At 37.2% G+C, this 27,169-nt stretch overlaps 1 protein-coding gene across 1 annotated transcript; it reads right to left on the bottom strand.

Moving 5' to 3' along the window:
• Nucleotides 1–18,945: 18,945 nt before the first annotated feature.
• On the bottom strand, nt 18,946–22,662 carry LOC128527434 (low choriolytic enzyme-like). The gene is made up of 10 exons (XM_053499787.1): nt 22,512–22,662; nt 21,438–21,519; nt 21,155–21,161; nt 20,810–20,872; nt 20,476–20,631; nt 20,125–20,242; nt 19,858–20,036; nt 19,469–19,550; nt 19,214–19,338; nt 18,946–19,048 (listed from the first exon to the last, which is right to left on the bottom strand). Coding segments are annotated over exons 2-10 (801 nt in total). The 5' UTR covers nt 21,507–21,519; nt 22,512–22,662; the 3' UTR covers nt 18,946–19,046.
• Nucleotides 22,663–27,169: the final 4,507 nt, after the last annotated feature.

Genomic DNA, 27,169 nt, shown 5'->3' with positions numbered 1-27,169 from the left:
CCCTGGGGTGAAGTCATGTTGGAACAGGAAAAGGGCCTTCAACAGACAGTTGCCACAAAGTTGATGCATAGCATTGTCTTGGTACAGTATGCTAAAGCATTAAGCTTGCCCTTTGCTGGGGATAATGGGCCTGAGTGAAACCTGAGTGAAAACCTGTCTACATTAATTTCCTGAACAATCACATCAGCACTGGGATTATAAATGCCTGCATCAATCATGGAGGTAGAATGAAAAGACAAGAACTCAATGCAATTTGCCAATGGCAAAGTGTTCCTGATTTTCTATAGCATGTTTTTTCTCTGATGACCTTTGTTTCCTGTGTCCTTGTCCTGTGTTATATCTCCATCATCTTTCCAACAGCACCATGTTCAGTTTTATCCTGATCAGTCTGGATTAAGCTGACACAGCAGGGTAGGATGTCCTTAATTCTAAATCAACTAACCCAGTTTCACTGCTATAATCTCTGTATCTCCTCAAACGATCAGGGGATTAATATTCCCACAGCTAGACAGTGAGTTTTAGCACTTTAGTTTACTGTATACCAAACTCAACAAATCCTTCTCGGCACTGAACCAGACAGCTGATTCGCAATCATCACCACCACATGGTCAGAGAGAAACATCATCGCTAGATTATCTGATTAGTCCATGGAAATGAAAAACAGTGGCGTTAATAAATGATTGGATGCTTAAACAGACAGACAGACAGAAAGCAAAAAGGAAAGAAAGAAAGAAAGAAAGAAAGAAAGAAAGGACAGGCAACTTGTTAATTGATGTTGCAATTCAGACCATAGCATGTGCATTTTCTATCTTCGATATTTTTTAAGTCAAGTGGTTGTGTTTAAAGGCATTAGGCTAGATTTTATTAAAACCCCCATTTCAGAATCTTCTCATCAGGTAAAATCTGGCAACCTTGCAGATGTGAGCTACTTTCGGGTGATTTAAGTCTCTAAAAGCAGCTGCACAACTAAAGTCTGGGAGATTCTGTCTGCTCAGTATGAATTCAAATGAGGCAAAGTTGACTCGTGGGACTCATTTCTCTAAAAATGACTGTTGCTCTCTAAAGACATCCCTTCTGGCTTTAGCCACCTGCAACGTTCTGTGATGTGCGGAAAAAATGTGATTATGAGGTGAAAATCTGGTTTGCTCCAGTTTTGACGTGGAACTAAATTGTGTGTGTGTGTGTGACAGAGAGAGAGAAAGAGATGATACCTCTGTACAAACTCTGCTCTGGGGGAAGATTAAATTAAATTCAATTAAATGTGTATAGCGCTCTTAAGAATACACATAGTGAAGAAGCAGCTTTACAGAAATTTGAATGAAAATTTAGATCCTTAGATATATATATATCCAAAAATTCTTAGAAAAAGTATATCACCAGCAAGTTCAGTTACTCTGAAGTCCTTTTAAAGAAGATGCTACCGCCACCATGTTTCTGCAGGAGGATGATGTTCTCTGATGAAAAGCAGTTTTCTGCCACAAACATAAACGGTACTTTTGCCCTCATCATAATGAAAAGCATGTATGATTATGTTTATGCATATTTAGGCAATATGCCTTTAGACAAACTGTGAATAGACTTTAATATGGCTTGATCTTTATTGTTGTGGATTTCTGCAGCTTTCTGCACCCAGGTCATCATCAACCCTGAGTTATACGTAAACAAATGGCCTTTCTGCTCTGTGATTTCAAACTGCTGTGGATGTTTCCTCAGGCATGGAGATAGATATAAACTCTGCTCCGGTTATTAAATGATAAGGAGATTAAAAAAGATCCGCAGGTGAAGGAGAGGTGGGTGGAGAGGCTGCTGGGAATTTTAATAACAATAAAATATCATCTTGGACATTTATAATAAAAGCAGAGAGACTGAGAGGGTGTGTGTTGAGATGGAGAGGGTGTGTGTTAAAATAGAGAGGGTCTGTGTGTTGTTTTACTTTTTCATCTATTTGCTCATGTTGACAGTGTGATGAGTGCTCACGCTTCCCCTTCATTAGTGAGACGCTGATTTGTCTCAGCTCTCTGGTACGTAGATGCGTTGTGAACAATGAGCGCCACAAGTGCTGTGCAATTCATTTAATTTCACCAGCGAACTGCAACTCTGGAAAGCTTCATAAATATAGATGTGAGAGTCATGAGAATAGCACTTGACATGTGGATAATTGCTTGCTATTTCATATGCTTCCCATATAACTGAACATGAAGGGATCTTAAATGCGTCTTTTGTTATTATTATTATTTTTTTAATTGATGAATGAATTAGGGGGGGAAAATAATTTATAATTTATCGCCGATTTCTTTGCAGTGTGTTCCTATTGCCTGGCTGCCATGTGACTCTCTCTCTCTCTCTGCTCACTATATATATATATATATATATATATAGCCTCAGATGGTAACGTTAAGGAGAATGCAGAGTTGAAAACATTAAGGCAAAGGCAAAGTATTCATAAAACTTTAATCACACATGAATAAACCTATAACCGATTTACCCATAAGGTAAAATGGTTTACGGGCTGGTCCTGATTAACAGTCCTGATTTTTATCAAATTAAAAATAAATAAATCTTTAAAGGCATTAGGTGCCCAGGTTATTAAAAAAAGAAAAAAAAAAAGAAAAGAAAAGTAAAAACAGGCGGAAGATCAAGGTATAAAGCTGTGTGACTTTACTTTATGAGTGTAATACTGTGTATGTAATAAAAATCATTATAACAGAAATGTCTGCACTGCATTTCATTGGCTTTGTACTGTAAATGTACTTTGCGCAATGACGACAAAGTTAAATCTAATCTAATCTAATCCGATCTAATCTGATCTGATCTATTGGTGTTGTTCCAAATGTCTGAGCTAAAAGTAAAGTCAAAAGTTTATTTATTTTTTATTTTATTTTTTTTATTACCAGCAGTGGCTGAAAGGGAGTTGATCCAGGTACCACACACATTAGAACTGCCAGTAAGTGGTGGAAGAAGGAGAGGGCAGCTGCCCGACAAAACCCACATTCAGGTCCAGTCACTGAAGCGCTTTCAGCTAGAAAACTCACCTAATAACTTTGTCATCTTGAACAACATGCTGACAACAAGGCTGAATCTCAAATCCCTCTCTAACCCCTGATCAAGGGCACTTCTCGATGTGTGGAACGAGGGATTGTACATTTCATTGTACAACTGTACATACATTCCATTTATGATTCAACCGCAGAATTGTGAGTGGTTAGCTGTGGAATGAGCGGAAACATAAAGAAAAACTTGCAAGATTTACAGGACTGTCCACCATCTTCATGGATAATTTTTCTCACTTTTTGGCTACAGAGTATGAGTAGGAATTTAGAACTACTTGGAAAGAGTATGCAGTACATGGATAAGGGTAAATGAGGGGTAATATAAGGGTATACATTAGCATAAGGGGTCAGTGACGAACTGCAGGACTTGACGGTGAAGGCATCAGATGTGGTGAAGCTCCTGCATGGAGGGAAGGGAGACCATTGCTCAGCATAACAGAGCCTGTGTGTCTCCTGCCAAGGCAAATGGACTGCGATCTTTCAGTCAGTTCAGCAGCTACGATAGGATTCACACACCATGTTTTGTTGATACAGACAAACAGCCTGCCTCTTCCCGGAGCTCGCTTCCTCTCTCCTGCACAAAACAATGTTAGTTAATCATCATCATAGAGCCAAGATTGTGAAAAAGACACAGCGGTCCCCTGTCTCATTTTTTTTCTCTTCAGCTTTTTTTAAACGTTTCAGAGCAGAATCTGTTCATGTGTGTGTGCATGTGTACAGTAGGTGTGTATTGTATCTAAGGGTGTGTATGTGTTAATAAATTTGGTGATTATGTATGTGCTCATGTGTATGCCTGAGTATGTTTAATGTAGGAAATGTGTGAGTATATTGAGTGAGTGTATGTATGATTATGTATAAATGTGACCCAGTCTGTGGAATCCCAGCTAAAGCTAAAGCTTTTTTCTTTTTTTTTGTGATTCACTGAAAAATATTATCTGGCTTTTTACAGCCAGGTCACAATTGTGTTTGAGTGTGTATCCGTTGTACAAGTGTGTTTGAGAGTGTATCACTGTGCATGAGTATATTTGAGTATACTTGAGTGTGCATGAGTGTTTGCATGTGGCTTTGTTCTCCATTCCACCTCTATACTGCTGTAGCTCTCTCACAGGTTAGACTGCAGGTGCCACAACAAAGCCACTCTATTTCTAGTTAACTTGGCCTAGTGTAGCTGTTTTAAAGCAGCCTAGTTTTTTGTTATTTTAACACAATCCATGTTCTCTCTCTTCGCGATTGTTCTGTCCTTACAGTCAGTAAATGACATGGTGTTGAAGATAAAATCCATAATAATTCCTCCTATCCTATTACTCAACCATCATTTCCATCATGGAACCTATTCCAGGGGATTAGCACACAATCACACACAAACACACACTACAGGCAAGGTGGAAACACCATCAGAATCTATTTGGACTGCGGCAGGAAAAACACCGGCGACCCACCAGGCAGCACAAAGACCAGAGGCAGGAACTGAACCATCAAACATGGGGGTGCGAGGCCACAGGGCTCAGGCACTGCACCACCACCATGCTGACCATCACCGGCCAACCAACCTGCAATCTTACACTCTGTTCTTGCATGCTTCTGTGGGAACATTACATCATCGCAAAATGTTTTATTATTAGCCAAAGCATAGACTTTGTTATTCATTAAATCTCATCATCAATATCATCCTTTTTTTGGTTATGATCATGGAGCATCCAAAATTAGTTCCTGAAGACCAGCATACTTCTTCTCTTTAATATGCAATAAAATAAATACATATAATAAAAAATAAATATGCAGCAATATTGTAATACTATCCAATTAGAAAAATCACATCCTGATGACTTTCCAAAGCCTTTACACAGGAGACTGATTCCATAAATGTTAAAGATTTCCACAGGTTCTAAAATGAATATATAAATATGTAAATCAACAAACAAACAAACAAATAATTAAATGAATAGAATTGCAGCAATATTGTAATATAACCAATATACAGTAAAATTCTAAAGACTTTTCGAAGCATTGACAATTGGAGACATGTATATACCCTAAATAAATATGAATAAATAGAGAGATAAATAAATAAATAAATAAATAAATAAATAAATAAAAACCCTCCGTACAAAGTCATTTATATATTTCATATACATGTTGTGATATAAACAAGAACACGGTAAAGCAAGTGCATTATAAACCTGGGATGCGGGTCTAGAAAACTTCTGACCAATCAGAAAAAAAAAAAAAAAACATATACATATTTTATAGAGAAGTCTCATGTTAATATTTACATTAATTTTTACTACCTCGATTTTTTTAATTGAATCGTGTGTGTGTGTGTGTGTGTGTGTGTGCATAAGCAGCTCTAATCGCAGTTTTAACTCTCAGCTGAAGAAGCCCAGACAGCAGAAATGCTCTGTGTGAGACACAGCGAGGATGCTGACAAATGTGTGGGCGAAGAGCACACTAATGCCTCCGGGGTTATAGAGACAGGGAGGTGAGGTCATGAGGAGGGTATATGCTTTAATAAGGATTAAGATTCATATATGTGTGTGTGTGTGTGTGTGTGTGCTTTGAGAGTGTTTAACCCAGAGTTGTTACTGTGTGTGGATTAAAAAGAAAGCTGGTGGTAATAAATGCAGTTATGTTCACAGCTGGAAAGGATAATAAAGGGATAATTGTTTTACAACTATAATATACAGTGGTGTTCAAAATAATAGCAGTGTTTTTCAATTCAATTCGATTCAATTTTATTTATATAGCACTTTTAACAATGGTCATTGTCTCAAAGCAGCTTCACAAAAATGAAAGAAATTCATTAGAAAAAAAATTTTTAAATGAAGGTTTACGTTATTAAGGGAGAAAAAAAACTCCAAATCTACATGGCCCCGTGTGAAAAAGTGATTGCCCCCTTTGTTAAAAAATAACTTTACTGTGGTTTATCACACTTGAGTTCAATTTCTGTAGTCACCCCCAGGCCTGATTACTGCCACACCTGTTTCAATCAAGAAATCACTTAAATAGGAGCTACCTGACACAGAGAAGTAGACCAAAAGCACCTCAAAAGCTAGACATTATGCCAAGATCCAAAGACATTCAGGAACAAATGAGAAGAAAAAGTAATTGAGATCTATCAGTCTGGTAAAGGTTATGAAGCCATTTCTAAAGCTTTGGGACTCCAGCAAACCACAGTGAGAGCCATTATCCACAAATGGCAAAAACATGGAACAGTGGTGAACCTTCCCAGCAGTGGCCGGCCGACCAAAATTACCCCAAGAGCGCAGAGACAACTCATCCGAGAGGCCACAAAAGACCCCAGGACAACATCTAAAGAACTGCAGGCCTCACTTGCCTCAATTAAGGTCAGTGTTCACGACTCCACCATAAGAAAAAGACTGGGCAAAAACGACCTGCATGGCAGATTTCCAAGGTGGAAAAACCCACTTTAAAGCAAAAAGAACATTAAGGCTCATCTCAATTTTGCTAAAAAACATCTGGCGTAAAAGTTACATCTGGCGTAAAAGTAACACAGCATTTCAGAAAAAGAACATCATACCAACAGTAAAATATGGTGGTGGTAGTGTGATGGTCTGGGGTTGTTTTGCTGCTTCAGGACCTGGAAGGCTTGCTGTGATAGATGGAACCATAAATTCTACTGTGTACCAAAAAATCCTGAAGGAGAATGTCTGGCCATCTGTTCGTCAACTCAAGCTGAAGCGATCTTGGGTGCTGCAGTAGGACAATGAACCAAAACACTCCAGCAAATCCACCTCTGAATGGCTGAAGAAAAACAAAATGAAGACTTTGGAGTGGCCTAATCAAAGTCCTGACCTGAATCCTATTGAGATGTTGTGGCATGACCTTAAAAAGGCTGTTCATGCTGGAAAATCCTCAAATAAAGCTGAATTACAACAATTCTGCAAAGATGAGTGGGCCAAAATTCCTCCAGAGCGCTGTAAAAGACTCGTTGCAAGTTATCGCAAACGCTTGATTGCAGTTATTGCTGCTAAGGGTGGCCCAACCAGTTATTAGGTTCAGGGGGCAATTACTTTTTTACACAGGGCCATGTAGGTTGGGATTTTTTTTCTCCCTAAATAATAAAAACCATCATTTAAAAACTGCATTTTGTGTTTACTTGTGTTATCTTTGACTAATAGTTAAATGTGTTTGATGATCAGAAACATTTTGTGTGACAAACATGCAAAAGAATAAGAAATCAGGAAGGGGGCAAATAGTTTTTCACACCACTGTATATATATATATATATATATATATATATATATATATATATATATATATATATATATATATCAAATGTGAATGAATACATTTCACTACATTTCGTACTGTGTATGTTTGTGTATGTGACAAATAAAATTTGAATTTGAAATTTGTATTTGAATAATAATAATAATAATAATAATAATAAATTGTGTATGTGTGAGAAAAATGTGTCTAGATAATAATGAGATGAATAAATGAAATTTCTCTGATGAGCAAGCCAAGGGTGACGGCGACAGTGGCAAGGAAAAACTCCCTGAGATGGCAATAGGAAGAAACCTTGAGACGAACCAGAATCCACAGGGAACCCATCCTCATTTGAGTGATAACAGATAGAGATGATATAACATCATGTGTGTTATGCAGCTGAAAGTTCAATATAACAGAAATTCTTTAAATTAACATGAAGTCCAGTTCAGCACAGGGAGTCAGTAGGTGCAGAGGGCAGATGGGGTCTGGGTCACTGGGAGCACAGGAGCAGGATGTGTAGCTCCAACCATCATAAAGCAGAATCCAGCTGGAGCTGGTCCTTCTCTGGATGCCTCAGGATCCTCGCAGGGTTGGCCTTTGTCTACTGAAGCTGGTACAATCTCCAGATGCCTCGGGATGGGTAGAAAAAAGTGTGTTGAAAGTGTGTTAAAAAAAGTGAGTAAAGCTCCATATCCATATAATAACATTAAATTTAAATCACATAAATGCATTGGACTCCCTGCACATTCTATTCTGAATCACAACATGAAGGAAAATGTGATAAATGTATTATTAGTTCAATGTAAGTGAAAAAAAAAAAAATTAATCTTTTTAAAACAATAGCTGTGCTATCACCCATCTTTACAAAGTGATGAATTTACCATTTAAACAAAAATGCTTGACGTTTAATCTTTCTTGTGCATCTCTGAACTGATATTTGGTTTGGGGGCCAGGGGTAGCTCAGTCGTTAAGGCATTGGATAGAGACACACGTATCGGAAGATCCCAGGTTCAAAACCCACAACCATCAAGTTGCCACTGTTGGGCCCTTGAGCAAGGCCCTTAAACCTCAACTGCTCAGATGTGTGATGAGAATAATAAAAAAAAAAGAGTAAGTCGTTCTGGATTAGAGCGTCTGCCAAATGCTTAAACATTTAGTTGTATACCCATGCTTTCTGAAAACTGCTTCCCATCTGTGACAATTGTACTACATGCCACAATTCCTCTGCATTTTTTGGTTTTTGACTCAGAAACAGCATTTTTAATGTCAGCCCACAAGTTTTCTATTGGATTAGGGTCTGGGGATTGGGCTGGCCACTCCATAACGTCAATCTTGTTGGTCTGGAAGATTTGGAAGATATCTTTAAGGATTTTTGTTGTCAAACATTTATGAAAGGAGTCTCCAGTGTTAGTGCTTTAGTGGTTTGGTTTAGTGTGTGTGTGTGTGTTTGTTATGATTCTCTGATTTGTACCATCCAGTAGAGACAATTCTCCACCAAACCACCAGAGGTCACTGATTATCTTATTTATAAAAGTTCTAAGCCATTTTTTTTGTACATCATATTTTAACCCCTTGCTTATATTTAACATTCTGCTCTTGGTGTTACTTTTTTTTTCATCACAATTTAAGATGACTGAACTGATTCCTATCATGGATTAACATTGTTAATAAACCTTCTGCATACTCAATCTCTCACATTTGTTGTTGAGTCTGTGTTCTACAGTATGCTATCTTGTGACATCATATGTGTTTGAGTCGAAGATAATTACTAAAGCTATCCACACTGGAGGTGTGCAGCTGAAACGCTGGACTCACTCGGCCTGCAGGATAAAAAAACAAGAACAAAGCAATACCTGGACACAGCATGCATCGCTCGCTGGGATGTTAAACAGTAACAGCAAAACAAACAAAACAAGAAGCGAATCAGAAGTGAACCTTCGTCTGTCACCTGCTTATTCACACGCTACAGGAAAGTTGGGAACAACAATCATGGTGAAGACTTTAATGAGGACTTAAATTGTACAGGCTGTTATTCAGACCTCTGATGTTATGACAAACTTTAGCGCACCATTAATTTCCAGCAGGTCAATTAACAGTAAAAGTGGTTCTGTAGTAACATAAATAACTAAAATCGCTTTAAATGAATCTACAGTATGGCTGTAGCTTTAGTGTACAGTTGGTTAGTATGTGACTTGAAGCAGATGCTGAAGTAAAGAAGTCTGGGCCACGCTGAATAACCTGACACACATGACTCGCTGATGATGTATTGAAGGCATAACAAAAATTATGAATAGGATTATTACTAAATGTGGGAAATCCATATACATCTAGGAACCTTTGTAGTCCAACTAGGGACTGTGGAGACCAGTGGTGATTTCCATTGTATTTATTCACATTTTACGACTGTGGTAGAACCTCTGGTCAACATTCACACACTCATTTACAAACTACAAGCAGTTTGAAAACACCAAATAACCTAATCTGTAAGTCTTTGGACTGTGGAAGGAAAGCCACCAAGTGTGGGGAGAGCATGCAAACTCCATGCGCACAGACCCTGAGGTGGGAATCGAACCCGCACGTGCAAGGCAACAGTGCTACAGACCACCGTACTGCTAAATATGAGATATGCTCACAGACTATAGATGGAATACAATATATAGAAAGCATACAATACCACTCAAAAGACACATTGTCATTTAGTTTGCAGATATGGTATTAGGTAATTAAAGTAACAACAACTGTCAGTTGATATTTTAAAACATGAAGATCAGCTGTTCTTAAACAGTTCTTGCAAGAACAGTATTGTCAAGTGCATTTGCAAAACCCATAAGCATTGATTGATTGATTGATTGATTGATTGATTGAGTAGTTTGCCATTTGGCCCACTAATTATCATGTATATTTATGTTCTTTTTTTTATAGAAAATATGGATGCATGTGTGCATGTGTGTGCATTTAGAGTTCAGAATTTGCTCTTTGAAAATAATGAAAATAATATCTCACCTCATCATGAGCTCTGACAGAAGAGAGCAGCACCTCCGGGACCACCTTACATGCAAACATAATGCTGCTCGTGCTGTAACGACAAAGCATATTGTTACACCAGGAGAATTATGCTTTTTCAGTTCATCTTAGTTATTCCTAACTTTTCGTGGTAGAGGTACATGGATCGGATTTGTACGTCTGCTGCATCCCATGGATACTCAATCAGATTGGGGATTTGGAGGTTGGGTTTGGTGGCCTTGGGCTCTTTGGGCACTGTGCACAGTGAGCTGTGGTGCACTTTGTGTTCTCATGCCTTTCGATAGATTGATCTGTGGGATCGGATCAGACAGGCTGTGCTTTGGTCCTTATGGGCATGGGTGCCCATGATCCTGTAACCTTTTTACTGGTAAAAAAATAAAAATATGAGCACAGGCTGAGCGGTGAGCCATGAAGACTGTACATTGCTTTCTTCAGTTCTTCATCATCCCTGTATGGCTGCATCCAGGGTATCAAACAGGTGAAAGTGTGACCGAGTGAGATCAGGACTATAGGGAGGACGCTTGACTTTAACGCCCGAAAGTGTCGACAGTGTGGGCCGAAGTTTGTGGATGTGCATCGTCATGCAAGCTCACAACACCCTCGGATAGCGGTCCTGTGTGTTTAAGCTGAAGTTTAGAAATCAGATAACAACAAAAAACAAACAAAAAAACGAATCACTGCACGCTACTCTTCTTTCGTGCAAATCACAAGTGGGTCGTCCATTTTTGCTTGCACCTGTCTCCGCCCCCAATCCCTTGTGCGCTGATAGGTCAGTTCAGCCGACAGAAGATTTAGAACGGAGTGCGGATTATTTTTCACTTACCCTCGTAAATAGACATTTTACAATGAATACTGTAACATTTTATTATTTAACTCAAATATTTGCATAGTTTATTAGAAAGAATAATAAAAGAACAAAGAATAGCTTTAATTTTGGGTCCAGTCAGTTATGGTGTATAACTTCTTAAGTCACTTGTAGTGTAACTTCTTTGTATTTATAAAATAGCAAACTAAAGAAATATGTTCTTGATTTATATTGTGTCCTATAAAACTTCACCACTAAGAATAAGTAGTATGCAGTTCCCTAGAGAATTAATTCTGATGTAATTACATTTGGGTTTTTTCTCCTACCGCAGACTGCACCAGGTTATTGCCCTGATTAGTTATTTCTCACTGGATGAAGTGGAGTTATTCAGTGAAAACCCCTGGTGAAGACTGTGATTAGAATGAAAAGATGCAGACTCTTGGCCCTCCCTGGGACCACTGCATGTGACAATGAATGTAAATGTATGCCACACTGCCTTCCAGCTCCCGAATGAATGAAACATACAGTAGACTTATTCATATTTTTATCCTTTGCTCTTTAGTTCTTTAACACTACCATGTCTATGCAGGATTATGTAGTGAAATTGAATACATCTAGTATTAAATTATGATTCAAGATAAAAATGCAGTTTAAATGCATTTTATTATGTCAGTAAATAATAACAATGAATAATTGTGAAATAACTGAAAAGTTGGTGGCAAGGTGTTGTATTGGGTCGCACTGTCGCCTTGCACATCTTCAGTCCAGGTTTGATTCCCGTCTTTGTGTGCAATTATACAAAATTAGATATCTTAATATACAACCGTGATGCTCAATCCTGGTCCTGGAACGCCACCAGTCCGGCACGTTGTAAGGTTTTCCCTGCTCTAATTTAATCCCAAAAAGGCTATTAATTAGTTCATTTATCAGATGTGTGAGTAGCTGAAAAAAACTGTGTTTAAAAAATGTACAGGGCAGGTGGTCCACCAGGACCAGGGTTGAGAACCACTGGTGCTGAAAGAGTGCCGTGTGCAGAGTGAAACTTTTGCAGGTGTAAATGTAGGTATTTTTTGGCATGTTTATAATATTTCAATTGTCTGCACTCCTTTGCTTATTCGGTTCAAGAGCCCAAAGTCAAGCCTGCTCAGTAGAAAAGTCAGTGATTAAGTGTCAAGCTTCCTAGGCAACTGATTTTCATTGGGCAACATGGCAAGTCTGTTCTGGGGAATAGTTGACCTTTAAAGCATCCGAAGAGCACTGAAAACCAGGCCCATTTCCTGGCAGTGTGCAAAGAGCAATGCACACCTCACCAACGATGCTTATCAACTGTATCTTATGGAGGAAATTGCATAGAGAAAAGCATCACATTCTAAAACAATGTTCACACTGGTTTGGAATCGAGTGTCATCCACTGTTGTTGTCTATGGCCTAAAAAATAAATAAATAAATAAATTCCACTAATTATGTCATTGCTGTATTGCTGCTTTCTTTTTCTCAAAGAAAAATTGTAAATACTGTCTTTTTTTTGAGGCCATGTTCTATGTTAAAGGGGTCATACAGGCCTACATGCACTTTTTCAAGCTGTTTGGACTGAACTGTGTGTTAGGAGAGTGCGTACACAACCACTCTAGGATGATAAAGAGCCGCCCAGTGGTTTTCTTTTTATTTATTACAATAACATGCCCCTTCTGAAATCAGGCCAATCACAAATGCCTGTCGATGTGACGCCACACCGACAGAGGCCGCTCCTACACTAGTTGATTGACACTGGTGTTTTAGCAAAGACCCGCCCCGAGTGAGAAGAAGCTGTCGGCCATTGTTTTTCGCCGCTGGAGCAAAATGGCGCCTAAGCGAGTGTTGTGTACAGTTGTTGGGTGTAATAGCGAACACAGCAGTTGTCATTCACTACCTAGGGTTAGTGACCTAGGGCACCTACCTAAGGTTAGGTATCAGAGCCACTAAGGACGCAGTGGCTGAATTTAGTTTTTGAAGCCAACGTCCCTGCTGATTTACCTAAATGCGTTCATGTTTGCGATAATCATTTTTCACCAGACTGCTTTATAAACGTGGGTCAATATAAAGCAGGTTTTACTAGGAAGCTGCTCCTAAAAATGGATCTGTACTAACGCTTCGTGTTCCTGCTTCATCTTCACCAGGCTCGGTGAGTGTAATTTATTTTACTATGACTCTTTGCAGATCGCCTTTTCTAATAATCACGATGAATGCGGAGTGTAAGTTAACTTATACTCTCATAGAACATGGTTATGGCTTCTTCTCTATGTACATCCGTCTCTATATAATCCCTAATCGCCCGTTTATAATAAACAATGCATTAAGGTGATTGTCTTGTTGCAAACTGTGTACGTAGTCGAAAAACTATATTATGCTTACCTTTGTAACGTTAGATGGTTTATAACGATGTCTGTCAATGATTAAGAAGTCATGTAAACACATCAGTAAACACATCGCGTCCGTATCTCTCTCGGTAAGTTTCTCCGCTTTATGTTGTTGTTGCTCGCGGCAGCGTAACAGCCCGTTAATTCATGCCCATGCAGTGATGAGAAAGACAAACGGGTCGATGCATGTCCATTCTTTTAATTTCTGCGTTGTCAGGCGATATTACAAACTTCCGCGTAGGTTCCGTACTTAAATCAAACCAAAAACGACTGAAGAAAACAGGCTCAGGCTTCATAATCCATAATCATGCAGTTTGGACTGCATTAACCACAAAGCACTGCGTTGTGGGCAATGCTTTGTGGGTAATGCAGTCCAAAGCATTGCCCGCACTGGACTACACTTCCGTGGCTATACCCCACGTGTCACGCCCCACAGAACTGGGGGGGGGGCGGGCTCAGCAGAGGTTATGAGCATTTAAATTAGCATGTACTGAAACAGGTTGCTGAGAACAGAGCTAGAGCTTATTCAGAGCTTTTCTAGAGTAAAATTTGTGTTTTTTTTACACAATAATTTAGAATTTTCAATTAACGTATAATAAAAACTTTTCATTAGGACCCTAAAGATCATATTAACATTTAATGAAAAATATGATGTGTAGGACCTTTAAATTGATACCTAGCGTGCAATTTGCTAGCAATCAATGTTGCATCAGAGAGAAGAGCTTCCCATTCATTCTGAAGAGCCTGCATCTCATTCTGTAATGCGTTCACATCGCCTGCGTATGCCGCCTGATGGCATGACTGGCATCAATGCATTACAGTAGCCTAATTCCATGGCATTAAATTACATCAAGTCAAGTAGATTTTACAGTGCTGTCCTTTTAAACCACATACAGTTGGAACAGTGCAAAGTGAAACAAAAATCCACATTCTCAACAATCATGATGCTACATAGAACAACAAGTGTACATGAAACTACACAGAACTGCATAAAGACACATACAGTTCATACAGTACATACATACATACATACATACATAGTACATGCATACTTTATTGATCCCTAAGGAAATTCCGGGACTACATATGGTGCACAAGTCTGTCTCTGCTGTCTCACTTTTTTTCCACAGTCTAATTGTTAAAGTCCTTCAATTCAGGAATGCTCAATGCTCAGTTTCCTTCTTAGTATTCACATAATGTTGGAGCATATAGTTTAGTAACTGCTCTATCACATAGCTTGTTTTAAAGGTCAGAGTATAATTATTGGGCCAGCCTGCTTCCCATTTTTTTTCATCCCTGATATTTTGTACTTGCTCATTCAACTGGGGATCATAATGAGAGAACAGTCCTAGTGAACCTAGAAAACTGCACTGTAGGTGTTTGGATTAGTATTACCAGTAAATGAACTGCACTCTCATATCTTGACTTCTCTGTAATGTATTAGATTTTTCTCAGTTTCTGACTGCATCTCCCTTTGCATCTGGTAATTCATGCCAAAACCACCAATGAGAAAATGTTGTCATTTTTTTTTTCATTTAATATAGCAGTCTTAATGTGCCTTACTGCTTTCATGCTTTCATCAAAATGTATCCTATCCAATTCCACTTAACATGACATCTTTTATATCCATGTTGACTACAGAGTGTATTATGTGAACCGTTTTTTTTTTTTTTTTCATGGATGAAAAGCACACACTGGATACAATAAAGTGCATCTGTACTTTTGCTATTAATCACCCAGTCTCTTTTCATCTTTTCCTTTCCATTTGCAGGTTTTTACGTATCCCAAATATTCTGAGAATGGCTTTTACTTTGAATTGTTTGCCGTTTTTTCATGTTCATCTTGTGCTGCAATTGTATACTGGACATTTTAGCTCACTACAGACTTGGATCACCCAAGAGACATGTGTTCTCCAGCAACTTTTCACATCCTTAAGCTTCTTTGTTCTTTTGGTGCACTTGCTTTATTTTCATCATCTGCACTGCCTCCATATACACTTGTATCTTGTTGCATATTTGAAAAAGGATCATTGTGTTGTCGAGTATACATGATTGAAATGCATATACACTTACCAGCCACTTCATTACTTAGACCTTATTAGTACTGGATTGGAACGACTTTTGCCTTCAGAACTGCATTGAATCTATGCCACCACATCCCAAAGGTGCTCTATTGGATTGAAAACTGGTGACTGTGGAAGCCATGTGAGTCATGTTCAAGAAACCAGTTTAAGATCTAATGTTTTATCCTGTGGTCATAAAGGGATGGACACAGTCAGCAACAATACTTAGTTAGGCTGTGGCATTTAAACCATCATAATCATTAGCATCTGTAGCATATTCGCTACATCACGAGATGATGTCATACTGTACATTTGTGTCTAGTGCTTTCTTCCAGACTGTTATTAATCCAACATTGTATGCATGCAAATCATATTCAAAACTACATGTGACATGGTGGTCCTTGAGGTCACTTCCACCCTGAAGGGGGTCCATTTCTCTCATTATGCTTCTCATAGGCACGAGATTTTCATTGGTTCCTTGAAAGATGGCTGACTGTCTGCTAAGAAGGTCTTGGCATCCACTCCAAACCAGCTTTGCAGTTACCACGTGTTAGCAACCTTTTATCTCGGTTCTACTTGAGCTTGTCCACCCTGTATAGAGCCCTAGGTGGTTCTTGAGCTGAAGCTTGCATCACTGATGTCATAGCCTTAACAAGAAGTCCTGCACTTAGTGTTCTCCCCTGCACCACAATGAAGTACAGATGTACAGATAACATGGGGGATTTAAACCATGCTAAATTGGTAATAAGGGTGCTCAAAGTGTGCCAAAAAAAATCTGTCTTACACCATTACACCACCAGTATGTTTACAATACTAAATATTATATTAAAATATTATATTTTTCCTGCAAAAAACACACTAAAATATTGTCACACTCTCTATTCCCATTCAGTTTTAAGTAGCTTTAATTTTCTTAGCTGGAACCAGGTTTGAAATTTAGCATTTTGTGCATATTCTGGATTTATAATTGCTTCTTCAAACAGACACGGCAGTAAGGACCCGTACACAATGGTATGTACTGTAGGAAGCATGAGGTATTTGTCTATGTTCACCATGTGGCTGCTGTATACAGTATTTTGGAATGTAAACATGACTTGGTTATTATCATGAAAGTGGATTTGGAACTGAACTCAATAAGATTAAACAGCTTTAAATAGAGTTAGGCAGTAGCTTGTTATTAACATTGTTGTCTTAAACCTCCAGAATTGGCGGTTTGGGGCTAAAACTACTGTAGCCTCAGGTCTGTGCGCATTGAGTTTGCATTAGTGCATGTTGTTCTTCTGCTTAGTGAGTTTTCTCCAGATTTCCCCCACAGTACAAAGGCATGAGTTGTAGACTAATTGCCTTTTCAAATTGCACATATTTTATGATTGTGTGTGTGCATGTGTTCTGCAATGGGTTCACACCCAATTGGTGATGATTGGAAAGTTTGATTCCCAATTCTTCAAAATTAGTCCAATCCTTGCCACCAGAACCCATGTCAAAGCCCAATAGCTTAATGCATATACCTCATCCCCTTGATGTGATTATAAAAAAACTTCCCTGACTCAATCTTCTCTAACTTGTTGCAGAAAAGGAGCAGTGTTTCAAAGCTGTAACCAATGGTACTCCAGCAGCATCTATGGCCCACCTCTCCCTAAACAACATTTATATATTATAATATATTTGTCAAGATTTTTTTAATGTAATGTGGCAAGTGGGGTTGGCCAGAATCCCATCTGAATCATCTATTAATTCTGCTGTTAAGGAAATGCTATCTTGCCTTCAACAACTCCAGGAAAATGCCAAATGTGGCTCCCAGCAGCTTGACTGGGTTTTAAAGAAAAGGTGTTGCCAGATTGCCAGAGGGGACAAGCAGATCTTGTATATTGTAATGGCAGTACAACTGGCTTAGGATCATATCCCTAGTCAGGTAGTCTTTCTCTCTCTCTCTCTCTCTCTTTTTTTCTCTCTTACACTCCCCTTATTTATTTACTCCCCACACATTCACTATCCCAGAACCTCAGGGTTTCTTTCACCTAAAACCTATTCTCCAATGCAGGTTTCTCCTCAAACCTAAGCTTGACTCCAATTAGGTCTATTCCACATCAAACTCTTTCTCCCATTTGTGCTCTTTATCTCATAGGCTTTCTTCAAGTGACTTTTCTTCTAACTGGAGGAAGCTAGGACATTTTCAAGTTCTGTTCTGCACCAGTTCACCCTCAGGCTTTACTCTAACCTCAATCTATAAAGAAATTATTCAAGACATGACATTGGATAGAAGACAAAGGGTGATGGTGAGATGTATGTGTAGGGATATTAAATTTATATTTATTTTGTATTTGTATATTGCATAATTGATGGTTTGATTATGCAAAGGGGTACCCAGAAGTCATGCCCTGCAAGTTGATCATTGTTGATCCAATAGTCCTTTCTTGCTTTTTGGGATGCATCAAAAAGCTTTTACATTCACATTACAAATGAAAGTCACAGTTAGCAAAAAGGTTTGCCACCAAATCCTGATAATGGCTTATCAGTACAAGATGTACGAAAGGGATATTTAGCCTTTTTGACATGTATTGTAATATAAATCACATGACACTCCCTAGAACCTCCAGGTTCCAATTACCAGTTATTTAAGAATAAGTTGTCACTATACAGATTATTACAGTAGCTCATACGTAATAATTTGCATAACAATAGCATTTGGAAATCTAATAATGCATGATGTCCTTTCTTTAGATGTCCTCATGAATCAAGTCTATTTTATGGTCAATAAGAAGTGTAAATGGGACTTTACCTAAGATTAACATAATTAACAATTAATATGCATTTCTTAAAATAGTGTGTTAGTTATTTCAAATACATTAAACCCTAATAAACATGTGATAGACTGTGGGTATCACACCCTCAGATAAATCCCTAATAAATCTTTTTTTTTTTTTTTTTTTTGCTATAATGTTCCTTGCACCAAAGAGAATATAGAAAAAAAAACATTCTGGAATACATTGATGCCATTCTAAATCTAGCACAAATTTATTTGCTAGTAGAATGCAGGGGTCACCAAGTAGATTGCCTTAATCTGGATCACTGATCAGAAGGTCATTGGTTCAAATAGTAATGTTTAAATTTTACCTTTGGCTTATCATCATTTTATTATTATTATTATTATTATTATTATAATTATTATTATTATTATTATTATTATTATTATTATTATTTGTTTTATTTGTTTTCAACCTTCCTGTGCATAGATGTTATTTTCTAAGCATAAATTGTCATAATTGTACAGTGATATTTTATGGAAGTTATTAAATTCGATATCATAGATTAAAAATCTGTTTAATGGCTATTTCTGGGGAAAAAAATGTTTCACAGAAAATAAATGAGTCCAGGTCAGCAAGCCAATGGTTTTATTATAACTGATTAATTACAGACATCTGATATTTCCCTTAAAAGAGACCACCAGGAAATGGATCATTGCAGCACACTCCAGTTTCTGTACAAAGAAAAAGAAAGGTTTAATCTATGAATTCACTTTCAATTAAATTAAATTTTATTCATATAGCACATTTAACAATGGTCATTTGTCACAAAGCAGCTTTACAGAATCAAATTAGGAAAATAAGTATAAAATGTAAAATGAAATTAGGGAAATACTTACAACATTTGTAGAGGGTGGTGAGCCTTTTAATGTCATTTTGGCTCATCTGAGTGGCCTGGCCGAAGGACACATTGGGGTTTGGGGTGGGGATCATGGTGGGTTGGCCATTCTTAGAGAAAGCAGTTCTGAAAAACAAAGTCAATCTTAGTAGTTTACCATATTCTGTATTCAGATGCCAATAATTTAATCTTGAATTATTATTATTATTATTATTATTATTATTATTGGTAGAGTAGAGGTTTGATGATGTCTGACCTGTGGTACTGCATGACAGAGTTGTAATCGTAGGGAGTTCCCTGGTTCAAGGTGGCAATCTTGTTGAAGTTGTGCTCCATGCCTGGTGAGAAAGCCAATGCAACCCAAATCAATGCAAATCAACAATACATTTACCTGGTCACAGGGCAAGTAAAAGATCCAATGTGTTTCTGTCGGGCAGGACAGTAGTTCCAATGCGTTGCTCAGACATCTTGTTTTAATTAATTCATTAACTAATACTAAATAAATAATGAATTTTTAAAAAATCTTTCATTCTATTCATCTAATTGTACATCCATAGTCAGATTCGTGGCATAAAATACTAGAAAAAAAGTTCCCTTAAATAAATACATCACTAAAATCGAACAGAATAAACCATAGCTCTGTACCACTCTGAATGTTCTCCCAGGCAACACGGATGTAACTGTCTCGGTCACTGCGGGTTTGTTCATGGTTGAAGCCCAGGGCGTGAAGAAGCTCATGCTGGACAGTCTTGTGGTAGACACAACCGCTGCGGGCCAGAGACACCGTCTGTGCGTTGCCACGACGTCCAACATAGCTGTAGCATCTGTTTAAAAAATAATAATATTTAAAAACAACCATTCTGACGAAGGCTAATGAAGGTGAAACTATTTATCTATAGGTTTAAGGCGTACCCATTGCGCGACTCAATGCTGAGGTAGTCCCTCTGGTTAGAACGCGGTGTGAAGCGAATGCAAGAGAAGGAGGCGAAGGAGTCCAGACCACGCTGGATAACCTGACGCTCACTACTTGCTGATGGTGCACACAGGACAGTTAATATACATATACTAACATGGACACAAAGAGGATGAAAATACTTATCAATCATGCTTCTTAAATAGATTAAGAGAACACATAGTTCCAGTTTGAGTCTTTTTTATTTTATTTTATTGAGCCATAAATATTCAGTATATGGAAGGAAAATTATAGTTTATAATAGAATAATTTTAGAATATTACGTCTGTCTATTATTAATTATGACTTACAGTAATGGTTGGCGATGACATAGGGCACGTAGACTTTTCCATCAGTAGACTTTGGCCACATGCAGCCTCTAGATGTGCAGGGATCAGCGTTTCTCTCATTGTCCTCAGACACAGCGATGTCTCCTTCAACCAGCGTGGGTTCATCAGAGCCACGACCTAACACATAACCAGAAAGTTATTTTTCATGTCTACAACTCTCAAAAACATGAAGTCATGTCAAGTCCCAATTATTATATATACATTTTTGACTAGATTTTGAGGCATGGCTGTGGGGATTTGTGGCCATTCAGCTTCAAGATCGTGTGTGTGTGTGTGTGTGTGTGTGTTAACTTACGGAGGATAGTGTTTGCTCTTTCGATCAGCTCTCCCACAGAAAGCTCAGCTAACGGGTCCTCGACTGTTATCAAAACATCATCACACGGAATAATAATTAAAATAATTATTCCAACATTAAACATATTTCATTACAATCTGTCCGATTGTTTGGTAACAGTTTCATTTAGGGTTTGTTATTAAACAATTTATGAACTTTTATTACAGCCCAGACTAATTAATTAAGAAAAACAATCACTCAGTGGTCTTGTGCTATTAATTGGAAATTAATCAACAACATTTTTTCATGATTAAGTTCATTTACTGAAAGTCTGACATATTTTTTTTTGCCTTTTTACAGAATAGCAATTTGGCTGTGATTACAATGACTGGTTCTATAATCAAATAATTGCTATAATTAAGTGAAACTTATTCAAGTGATACCAAGTTCTATACTGAGACGAGTGTGTGACTTACCCAGCTTTTATAGAAAAGTGTGTTGCACATGAAAGACAGAGCAAAAATAAAGACAAAAATGAAAAATAAAATCAATGGAAAATTCTTCTCCCAATGACTTGTTGAAATTACTTTGTGTTATAATGCATTATAACTGTATTTTTATCCTATAGTTAGTAAAACGAATATCTTACCTCATCATGAGCTCTGACTGAACAGAGCAGCAAAGCGAGTACGCTCACAACCACCTTACACGCAAACATGATAGCGCTAGTCCTGGAATGGCGAAACACTCGGTGTGAGATGTACAGGTATCATTATGTGTCTTTAAATTGCATAAATGACCATCACCACATGTTCCCTAGTGTTTTATTACTTATATACTACAAGTTTTTCTTCGCTCATTTTATTACTGTTTTAAAAACACATTTCACGTATCCGTACTTTACCTGAGCAGTTTCATTAGAGGATAGTTTTATTTTTACTCCACTTAAAAGTACAGAAAATATCAGTTTGTTCACTTTCCTACGTTTCTGAAGTTGGAATTTCACCACCTGAATGTTATGTGTAACTGCATGTTCCTTTGAGACGCATCTAATAACGTGTTTGAAATTAAAAGTGGAGCTGGTTATATACAGGGAGGAAAACAGCATAAGAAAATCAGAGAGAAAAAGTGAAAACCCTGTACTTTTGATAGTTAAATAAATTTGCTCAGGTACACAAGAACAAAAGACGTCAACTTCTACATAAGTAACATTTGCCCTAGGGCATCTCTACTTTAACTCGGGTAAAGGATTTGTGTTCTGCTGTAATGTTTTTTTACTGCATTAATGCAAACCTGCAACTGCACTGAAGTTAGAGCTGCTGTTTTAGAAATCTAATTAACACCAACTAACTTATTAAGATACATAATTCAGCGGTTTTATCATATAAGACAAAAGGTCAAAAATACCATACTTTCATTTAAATAAAAAATACAGTCTGTAAAACAGCTAAAAGTGGTAGATCTTATACAAAAAAACCTTAAATCTATAAATATACAGATTGTTTTTCATCTTATACATTTTTTTTCTTGCAATGGTAAACTCAACATGTTTAGCATCACAAATACAACATGATAAAACAAACAGCTTTTCTAACATGCAAAAAAAGGTTTTTGCTTGACTGCATAGAAATCACAATCGAATAATAATAAACTATGGCTGTTTTAGACATAAAGAAAATGTATTTATGGAATTTATATCATTAAAATAAACGAATTCTCTTACCTCTGATCTCAAGCAAGAAACCTTGATGTGATCACACAGTGTCTGAGGAAGTCCGAGTAGCTTTTTATACTCTTTTTTAGGTTCCCAAATTGATACGATTTCCCATATATGTAACCGAGCAGCTGCTGATTCTCAAAAATATTATCTGTACATGTTAATGTACAGCGTAACGGAATCTATTTTAGGTAAAATATAGATTACAATGGACCTTGGGCGAGCGTCAAAGCAGGTGTGGAGTTTCCATGATAAGCACACAGTGTAGTTATATAAAGAAAACTCACAAAATTATTAAAATATGATATTTCATGGGCATGCTTGATTTAAAAAACATATCAGGTGTAAGTGACAGTATATGATTTAATAAAGTTCCAATCATACATACATATAGAACAATTTTAAAATTCGTGTTTATGCGTTTTTGTACCTTGTATTTTTTTTATAATTGGAAATACTGATTGTTGATTACTTGTTGATTGCTAATACTAATATATGACTAATAAATGCATTTCAGTGAATAGTTGTCTAGTCAGTCAATACTTGTAAGTTACTGGGGTTTAAATGTTTCTTCACTTCAAAACAGACCATTCATTTCATCTACTAGAGATTAAATGTCTTACTAAACTGGTCATATCGGTTAGTAATACCCAGGCACTGGAAAGACTGGTTTAATTCTTGCTGTAGGTTATTGTCACATGAATATATCTTAGCATACACTTGGAGCATGTACAACTGTTTTGTCTTGTTAAAAGGCAGTGATGTCATTCATTAATTAAACTGATGTAAATTACTACATGAATAACAAGAAATTTAAATCTTTACTATGATTTATTTACACATGCTATATGTGTTATTTCATAGTTTTAAAATTTGTGTCCAAAACTTGTGTCCAAACGTTTGGTTGGTTCTGTATGTGTTGAAGAGGGCATGGTCAAACACCAGTTTATAAAAGTAGGGCGGAGTCATGATCTCATGTGCGTAGCTCCTAAAGCTCAGAGCATTTTAGCCTTTATTTGTTTTGCTGTATTTTTTTAAAAACATGTATAGGGTCAGGGCTGTGCAGTATAGAGTGACGTCCTTTTTTTCAGCACAAAATAGGTAATGCGATGAAGTGAATTATTAGACATTTAGACCAACCATACAAACACGACTAAGGGGGGAAAAAAGAAAAACTAGTCACAAAGGAAAAGAAATATATCACAGATACATACTGTATGATCAGGTGTTTTTATTGGTGTTTAAGGTTGTTTCTATGACAAAAATAAATAAATAAATAAATAAATAAATAAATGTGCTTATTTTGAGAGCTTTACATTTCTGTACCATAATTCCCGTATCCTGTTAGTGGTAAAACTTACTTAAGTAACAATAACTTTTGTTCCACCTGACACATCCAAAAACCCAAACACACAGTTTAATGTCTTGCCAGTTTTAACACACTGACAAGGCTTCCATAGAGCCACTTTTAATCATCACCTACGCTGAGTTGCAAGCACATGTCTGTAATGCTTGCGTTTTAAGTAGTACTCTACAGTTACTATGGACTACAAAGAGGAGATACAGGCAGACACAGGGGACTGGGGAACAAGAGCTGAGCTGAATTGTGTGTGTGTGTGTGTGTGTGTGTGTGTGTGTGTGTGTGTGTGTGTGTGTGTGTGTGTGTGTGTGTGTGTGTGTGTGTATGTGTGTGTGTGTGTGTAAAACTGTAACTGAGCAATGACTAAAAAATAATGAAAAGTATAAAACGAAAGCTGTCCTCAAGTTTGTCTTCCAGTTCTTTAGTTTTTGAACCATCCACTGCTGTCTCTTCTACACTGGTGCTGAAACCTGGAAACTTAGTCAGATTAGTCACAATGGAGCTTTACTCAAGATAAATGAGATAAATAATAATAATAATAATAATAATAATAATAATAATAATAATAATTTAGCCTATCTTCTGATCCAACAGCTTCTGGTCCACTTCTGGACTACTATAAGAACCTGAAAAGTACAATGTAGTAATGGATTAGCCACACAATCCTACAACACAGAAAGCACTTTTGTTTACTGACACACAGTGAGCTCAGCTGTCTTTTTGCTATGGGTGACAAGTTAAGGGCACCAAATGGTAATGGAGAAGCCTCTTCTTCTTTTTCTTATGATGGCTACAAAGTTAAAGAGAAAGAGAGAGAGAGAGAGAGAGAGAGAGAGAGAGAGAGAGAGAGAGAGAGAGAGCATTTCTTAAAGGCTGGGTTTTTACTGTATAAGAGGAAAAGCTAAACATCCTTATCTGTCAATGTTTAAAGAGTTTTTTCACGGTTTATGGAAATGAAAGTGCATCTCTCTCTCTCTCTCTCTCTCTCTCTCTCTCTCTCTCTCTTTCTCAGCCTTGTATGTATGGACTTAGTTTTGCGATATTAGTTGAGTAGATGTGGATGGTTCCTGTGCTGGTACACAGTGTGGGCAGTGCTGGCTGATGTTGTTAATGTCAGTTCCAGGTAGGTGAGGAAGACCTGAGGAAAGAAAAAGCACTTGGGGCAGTCATGAGATGACACCCCGAGTCACACTTTGACTGAGTGAAAGTAATTGATTGTCAGCCTGTCTTATTATGCAACATGATACCCCAAAGCCATGCCTCGCAGTTTGAACATTGTCTATACAGCAGTTCTTCCATTTTGTCCAGAACACTTTAAGGGGTTTTATTTTGACGCTATAAATACTGTACATGGTCAAATACATCCCAGGCCAACTCTAAATATGGTGTGAGTGATTGGACTTCTATGCATTGTATATTATAATGCAAAGGACACTGTTCACACCAGTACCTAAAGCTCTCCAACTGCAATCTGATTACCTAGGACAGATGTTAATGCTTGGTAGGGCCAAAGAGCAGACAAACACATGCTTCAAATAGTTGAGGTTTATTCTCCTTGCACTTGCTATATCTATATCTGAGCAAAAAACAGTAATGTTAATTGTTCAATTCCCGCCTAGAGTGTGTGGAGTTGTGGTGTGCATGTTCTCATGCCCTATGTGTCGTAGGATGGGCTCCGGGGCCTGTATTCACAAAGCTTCTTAAGCCTAAAAGATGCTCCTAGTGATGAAATTCTTAGACTTAGAAAAAAAAAAATCTTAGACTTGTGACATTTTCCTAGAATTTCCCCTTAAATTTAGGACTAAATCTTTGTAATGATAAAAATTAATTACAAAACATCTTAGACCTAAAATCAGCTTCTAAGGTAAAATTGATAAGAGCATAGAGAAGGACTTTTAACAGACTTAAGAGTTTCTATAGCAGAGGATAAAATGGCAGAAAGAAGAAATATTCTCTAAACACTAAATGTAAACACTTGTTATTTTACTTCCTTTCATCTCGCTTGGATTGTTGGCTACATACCATCCAAAAGTGCAACTTTAATAGACTGTCCTGCAATCATGTAAATTGGTAAAAGGTAGCCGGCATTTGTGATTATGCATTTTTTTATACATACAAACATGTCTATTTCATTATTATATGTTATATATTCATCAAAGAGTGCTTTTTAAGATCCACTGGTTTATCAAAAAAGGCCTGTATTCACAAAACTTCTTGAGCCTAAAAGTTACTCCTGATGATGATAGAAATGATAGGAATAAATCTCAAAGATAAAAATAAATTACAAAACATCTTAGACCTAAAAACAGCTAAAAAAAACGTTAAGAGTAGAGAGGCGGACTTTTAACAGGCTTAAGAGTTTCTATGGCGAAGGACAAAATGGCAGAAAGAAGAAATATTCTCCAAACACTGAACGTAAACACTGTTTTTTTTTATTCTTTTACTTTCTTCCATCACTCTTGGATTGTTGGCTACATACCATCCAAAAGTACAACTTAAGTAGACTGTCCGGCAATCATGTAAATTGGTAAAAGCTAAAGCCATTTTGCTCCCATCAATCTGAAATGGATCACAAGTAATAAATCAGATAAATAAATGTAAGAAATTAAATATAGTAACTACTGTGTAGAAATTGGTTGCTTTAAAAGTAGACCCAATGTTTTAATTATCTGTAATAGGTATATATTCTGATATTTAGCCCATAACAGAAACTTTGCATGAAGTAGCCTGCATTTATGATTATACAATTTCTCTATATACAAACATTATAATTTCACTGTCTATTTTATGATCATATTTTCTATTTTTTACAAAGAGCGCATTTTAAGACCTATCACAGTCCTTGAATTGCTACTGTAGCAACGGGGTCAATGACACCCCCTCACTAAGATAAATGTTTTTGTACGTTCCTCACCCAGGGTTGTTTTGAGAAGTTTCCTAAATCACTTTTAGTCTAGGACTCCCAGCAGGGACTTAAGATAGGAGCTCTCTGAGAGAATTCTAAAAAGCTTTGTGAATACGGGCCCAGACCTTGAATTGCTGGGGTCGACCACACCTCCTGACTAAGATAAAGGTTTTTGTACTTTTCTTATTTAGACTAGCTCTGAGAAGTCAAATAAATATTCAAGACATTTTATTCAATAGGAATCTGTAAGGTAACACAATGATGTCTATTATGTAGAGGTTCTTAAAAATATAAAAAATATGTAATGAGTAAAAAGACAAATGACTGGTTTGTTGCCATATTCTAAAAGATGATTCTCTGAAAGTATACTCTTAAGTTTATTATTTAGTCATAACAAAA

This window comes from Clarias gariepinus, chromosome 7 (assembly GCF_024256425.1).
Source record: "Clarias gariepinus isolate MV-2021 ecotype Netherlands chromosome 7, CGAR_prim_01v2, whole genome shotgun sequence".
NCBI classification, from domain to species: domain Eukaryota; kingdom Metazoa; phylum Chordata; class Actinopteri; order Siluriformes; family Clariidae; genus Clarias; species Clarias gariepinus.
This window is presented reverse-complemented; position numbering and strand designations above follow the sequence as displayed.

Coding starts and splice junctions, on each gene's coding strand:
- LOC128527434 (XM_053499787.1), bottom strand. CDS start 21,506: ATGTTTGCGTGTAAGGTGGTTGTGAGCGTACTCGCTTTGCTGCTCTGT. Junction 20,243..20,475: donor TGTCATCGCCAACCATTACT/GTAAGTCATAAT, acceptor GTGCACCATCAG/CAAGTAGTGAGCGTCAGGTT. Junction 20,037..20,124: donor AGCATTGAGTCGCGCAATGG/GTACGCCTTAAA, acceptor TTTTTTAAACAG/ATGCTACAGCTATGTTGGAC.